This window comes from Rhipicephalus sanguineus, chromosome 8, assembly GCF_013339695.2.
Source record: "Rhipicephalus sanguineus isolate Rsan-2018 chromosome 8, BIME_Rsan_1.4, whole genome shotgun sequence".
In the NCBI taxonomy this organism is placed as follows: Eukaryota; Metazoa; Arthropoda; class Arachnida; order Ixodida; family Ixodidae; genus Rhipicephalus; species Rhipicephalus sanguineus.
In genome coordinates this window covers 74891041-74896581 of record NC_051183.1, presented here as the reverse complement: position 1 = coordinate 74896581, position 5541 = coordinate 74891041, and the positions used below count along the sequence as shown (strand labels likewise).

General features: G+C 58.3%; 1 protein-coding gene across 1 annotated transcript; it reads left to right on the top strand.

The window, feature by feature from the left end:
* Window positions 1–1498: 1498 nt before the first annotated feature.
* On the top strand, window positions 1499–5042 carry LOC125759460 (uncharacterized). Its single transcript, XM_049418278.1, has 3 exons — window positions 1499–1737; window positions 1790–2414; window positions 3120–5042. Exons 1-3 carry the CDS (start codon window positions 1499–1501, stop codon window positions 5040–5042), a joined length of 2787 nt encoding a protein of 928 aa, XP_049274235.1.
* The last annotated feature ends 499 nt before the right edge of the window (window positions 5043–5541 follow it).

Sequence of the window (5541 nt, the reverse complement as noted above, 5' to 3'; positions counted from 1 at the left end):
AAACCACAAGACACAAAGTCCTAGCCAAAATAATAGTGAAATTTGAAACGTATCGCAAACATGTTAGCACGCTACATTATAGACGATTCTGCGATGCTGGTGATAGCGTCGTGTAAAAATAGCGCTGTATGATACGAGTCTAGACGCTTTCCAGCAGCGTCAATATGTGGCTTGTAGCCGGTTGCCCTTTAAAGCTCTCTCCCAAACACACTTCCTCTTTTACGTATACCAGAGATAGCCGGATCAGTTATGGTGACATGGCTCGGGTGGTTACGATCCAGCCTTCGAGTTACGTTTTCGCACTGGTGCTCACGTTATTCACAGCGTGAGCCATTTCTGGGGGCACGGCAGGCTCCTCGCACGCGCACTGAGCTGTAAAGCTAAGGAATAAATTCACCCAACTGCATACTTTGGGAGAAGTCTACAGGCATTCCAATACATTTATTTAAAAATGCATATCCTACAGTTCCTGCCCACTTCACTTGTTTCCTGGATTATCAGTACTTCATTACAGATCATTATTTTATTATAGGGCCTCCAATGGCGTCGGTACACGATGGTGGCTTGCTCTTATTCTCGACAACGTACCTTCCAAGCGATCTAGCGCCGATCAAGACACGGCGGGGCTCATCCTATATTCGTCACAACGTTTCCTCAGCAACATGTTCAGACGTTGCATTCTAGACCACTTCTGCGATACTGGTGATAGCGTCGTGTAAAAAATTACACCATCTTCCGCTAAAGGGAACCATGTGTAGATGCGAAGCAGCGGGGAGATGGTTAGCTTGAGCGGGCGATTGTTTAATTTTTTTCTCTCGCGCTCTCGAGCCTGTGCCTCACTATGGCATAGAATCAGCACTGTCTTCCAGTCTCCATCCAGCTTCCGCTGCGTGGAACTGCCGGCGTCCAAGGTATTCGACTCCCGCCAAGTCGCAAGATCATGTACATCTGGCTCTCTGCAATCCATGCCATTGGTGTCGTCGTAAGATTCTTCAGCGAGGCAAGGAGAGCACGAGCGCCCCGCGTCTAGACCCAGAGAAGTAGAGGCGCCCATCGGCCGCTCGTGCCACGTCAAGTCCCCGGAGGCGTCGCTGCTGCCTGCTCGTCGCGGGAGGAAGGAGATCACGAACGCCCCGCGTCTAGGTCTAGGGGAGACATCGCGTCGTGGAACGCTGTACGGACGTGCCTCGCATGGGCTCCGTACTTTTTCGCCCGTTTCACCGCAACTCTTCGCCCTTTCTTCGCGAAGCTTCTACAGCGCATCCGTGAAGGTGAGCCGATCCGTTTGACACCTTCGGAGCCCAATTACGTCCATTTTCGACCACTTTGAACCGTTTTTGTGCTCTGCCACGCCGCCGATGCGCTGAGGCTATCGTGCGACGCTCGACTACGCGCCCCTGCGCAACGCGCAGCTGCGTTCCAAGCCACACCGGCGGCTGACGCCGCTCGCGTTTCGTCGCCTCCGCCGAAACTGCTCGCAATTCTCCAAGCCGCCGACATGGCGTCCCAAGTCGAAGGCGAATTCATCACCCCTGCCGAGTTTGAAGATGACTCACGCTGGATCCGTGCCGTGAAAGCACACAGTGCAGCCGCGGCCCACCAGCCCATCACCTCGACGCCACCTGCCTCGACCCTATCGAACACGCCTGCTCTATCGCCGAACACCACCCCCACTACTACCACGCTTCGTCGAGAGCTCCCGGCCTTCCCGCCCCCGCCGCCGATCTACATCCCGTGGTGCCCGTTCTACCAGCCGCCACCGCTCCGTCTCTTTCCCGCCCCTGCCCAGGCCGGAGGCGTCAACCACCCCCACCATCGCTACCAACACCACAGCCAAACCACCGGTAAGCTCGATAACGCAGCCTCACACGTCGGACTCCAAAATCGCGGCTCTCGAGGCCGCTATTGCTGCCCAGCAGCTCCAAATTCAAGAGCTGTCGCTCCAGCTGCAGGCCGCGCTGGCCCGCCTGTTCTCTCCCGCTCCTCCTCCTCCTTCCCCAGCCCCCGCACCTACACGAATGCCATCTCCGCCGGTGCCAGCTGAGGAGTCCATGAACACGGCACCCTCGGCTGCGTCCTCGCGCGCGTCTTCCCCCACCCGTCGTCCACCGCACAAACGCCGATCACCCTCCTCCGACGCCATCGCGCCACACGAGCGTGACGTCGTTCGCGAAACAGTCTCCTTCTTGGAGGCCTTCGAACAGCGCTTCACGGCCCGCTTCGCACGACTTGAGGAGCGCGTCGTCGCTATCGACACGCGCGTGGCCTTAGAAGCCTTAGAAGCCTTAGTTGCTGCCTTAGAAGCCCGCCAGAGCGCGAGTGAGGCCACCCTCGCGCACCTTTCGCTCCCCGCCCCACTCACCCCGGCACCTACTCCAACTCCGCCCGGTGTCCCTGCCATTCATCATGGCCAGGCACTACCCGAACCTTAATCTCTGGCAGTGGAACTGTCGGCGGTTCTGCGGCAAGCGGAGCACCCTGCAGCTCCACCTCCAGAATATCCCCCCCGACACTATTCCCTCTATCCTAGCACTCCAGGAACCCCTAGCTCCCGCAAAACTGCGCCATTACACCTCCTTTCATCCATCTTCTGAGGCCCACCCAAGCGTTGCGACGTTGGTGCACCGTAACCTTACTGCCGTGCTGCACCAGCTGAACGTTTCGGACTGTGCCCATCTGCTCCTCGAAATCCTTCCCCGCCGTCGCACTGAGGCAAGCCTCTTTGTTCTCAATGTGTACAGCCCTCCAAAAGCCGCTTCAGCCCTCTACTCCTCGTCCTACGCAAAGCGCTTTCCTGCGCTGGCCGCAACGCCCTAGTCATTCTAGGCGACTTCAACGCACCCCATACCAGCTGCGGCTACACCCAGAACACCCGCAAAGGCCACTCACTCTGGAATTTCGTCCAAAACGAGTGTATTTCAGTCCTTAATGACTTCGCTCGCCCTACCAGAATCGGATCTAGTGTCCAGCGAGACACCAATCCGGACCTTGCCCTCGCCAAAAATGTAGCCGATCCATTCTGGACTAATACGGGTGTCTCCCTCGGTAGCGACCACTACGTTCTCTGCACCACTTTCCCACTCCCCTCCCTTGCTCGCACCTCTACTCGTCTTACCCAGATAGTGGACTGGGACCGCTTCCGCTCCATTCGCCTCACTAATTCCTCTTCTTCTGCTATCACCGACCTCTCTGCCTGGACTGAGACCCTTTTGGCGGACGTCCGCACTGCCACATCCACAATCCCTGCAGCACCCCACTCCTCTATGGCAGACAGCCGTCTGCTGCACCTCTGGGAGGCATATCACGTTGTCCACCGCCGGTGGACACACAATCGCCGACTGCGCCTCCGTTTGGCTCGGCTCGCGTCGGAAATGGAGGAGCACTGCTCCTCTCTTCTACGACAACAGTGGGGTCAGACCTGCGACCGTATGGCCGGCAACCTGGGCCTCCGCGACACGTGGTCACTTCTCAGGGTGCTACTAGACCCCACACACACCAAAGCTTCCCAGCGCAAGGATATCTCCCATCTCCTTCACTCTTCCCCACTCACCGATACTGAGTTCCTGGCGGCTCTCCGGGACCGCTACCTCTGTACCGACCCCCCTATTCCTCTTCCCGCTTACACTGGCTCCCCCAACCCCGACCTTGATGCGGACATCTCCTTGGGCGAGGTTCGTGCTGCGCTATTCACGCTCCGCACGACCTCGGCCCCCGGTGCGGACCGCATCACCAACAAGGCACTCCGTAACCTGGATACCCCCTCCCTCGAAGCCCTTACTGACCTTCTGAACACACATTGGCAGGCTGGTACTCTTCCCTCGTCCTGGACCCATGCACGTGTCTCTTTCATCCCCAAACCTGGCAAACCTATTTCCCTCGAGCACCTCCGTCCCATCTCTCTCACCTCTTGCCTCGGCAAGCTGTTCGAGCACGTAATCCTGGCCCGCCTCCAAACCTATTTGGATGACCGTGACCTATATCCGGACTCCATGTTCGGCTTTCGTCCGCAGTTGTCGACCCAGGACGTCATGCTCCAGCTCTCCGAGGACGTCCTACACCCCTCCCACCACAAACTCACTCGAGCTATCCTGGCGCTGGACCTCACCAAAGCATTCGACAATGTACACCACACCGCCATTCTGGACGCTCTCTCTTCCCTTGACGTCGGACCCCGTGTACATGCTTACATCACCGCTTTCCTCGCCCACCGCACAGCCGAAATCTCATACGGACCACTTTCTTCTCCTTCTTTCTCCCTTGGCAACAAGGGTACTCCCCAAGGCTCTGTCCTGTCACCTATTCTTTTCAACATTACCCTCTTCCCATTCGCACGTGCCCTAAGCACTATTCCAGCTCTGTCACATGCTTTCTATGCCGATGACATCACCCTTTGGGTGACCACCGGCAATATTGGCGACATAGAGGCCACCCTCCAGGCGAGTGTGGACGCGGTGACGACTCACGCCCGAGCTATCGGGTTGAGCTGCTCCCCGACCAAATCGGGGCTTTTGGTCCTTCTGCCTCGGGGGATGGCCGCCCTGTCGCCTTTTCCACTCACCGTCTCCGTTGACGGCACACCCCTTCCTCTAGTCTCTACCCTACGCATCCTCGGCCTCTTTCTTCAGTCCAATGGCAAGCACACTACCCTCATCACTCAACTCAGCAACACGGTACACCAGACCATGCGCCTCATACGCCGCATTGCCAACCGTCACTGCGGCATGCGCGAGCACGACCGCCGCCGCTTGGTCCAGGCCTTTGTTCTCAGCCGCTTCGTCTATTCTCTTCCATATCTCTTCCTTTCTCGCACCGAGGAAGACAAAGTTAACAGCCTTATTCGCCAGGCGTATAAGTCGGCCCTGTCCCTTCCCACATCTACCTCAACGGCTCGGCTACTGTCGATGGGCGTCCACAACTCCCTCACGGAGCTGACGGAGGCCCATCGCACGGCCCAGCTCCTTCGTCCCTCCCGCACCCGGCCTCCCCTCTTATGCCTCTTCCCACCTCTCTGCCCATCCCTTCCCACGTCTCCTCCCTCCTAACCGTTGATCCCCTCCCTAAGAATATGCATCCTGAGCACCACCCTTCCCGTAGAGCCGCGCGAGCCTCCGCACTCTGGCGTAGGTTCGGACGGCAACCTGCCGTGGCTTATGTGGATGCCGCCCCGTACCGCCACTACACAGCCCACGCTCTTGCAGTCACCGACAACTCCCTCCGACGCACAATTACGGCCTCCGTCTGCACTTCCACCTCTGTCGAGGCCGAAGAGGCAGCTATCGCCCTTGCCATCACACAAACCTCCGCGGAATACATTTTCTGGGACTCTAAGCCTGCGGTATACAACTACGCAGTTGGACGGGTGGCACCCCCGGCCGCCGGTATCTTGCGTTCTGGCACCACTCCCTCTCGCCCCATTTATATCATCTGGGTACCTGCTCACGCGGGTCATCCTGGCAACGAGGCGGCCAATTCCATCGCTCGCGATTCGACTGACCGAGCAAGCCCGCCCCCGCCGGGAATGGACACGCGCGACGCGCTCCT

Excerpts from the sequence above, each read along its gene's own strand:
- LOC125759460 (XM_049418278.1), top strand. The coding sequence starts at position 1,499 with ATGGCGTCCCAAGTCGAAGGCGAATTCATCACCCCTGCCGAGTTTGAA. Across the intron at positions 1,738-1,789 it reads CCGCCGATCTACATCCCGTG|GCCGGAGGCGTCAACCACCC; the intron begins GTGCCCGTTCTA and ends GCCCCTGCCCAG. Across the intron at positions 2,415-3,119 it reads CTGCCATTCATCATGGCCAG|ATAGTGGACTGGGACCGCTT; the intron begins GCACTACCCGAA and ends CGTCTTACCCAG.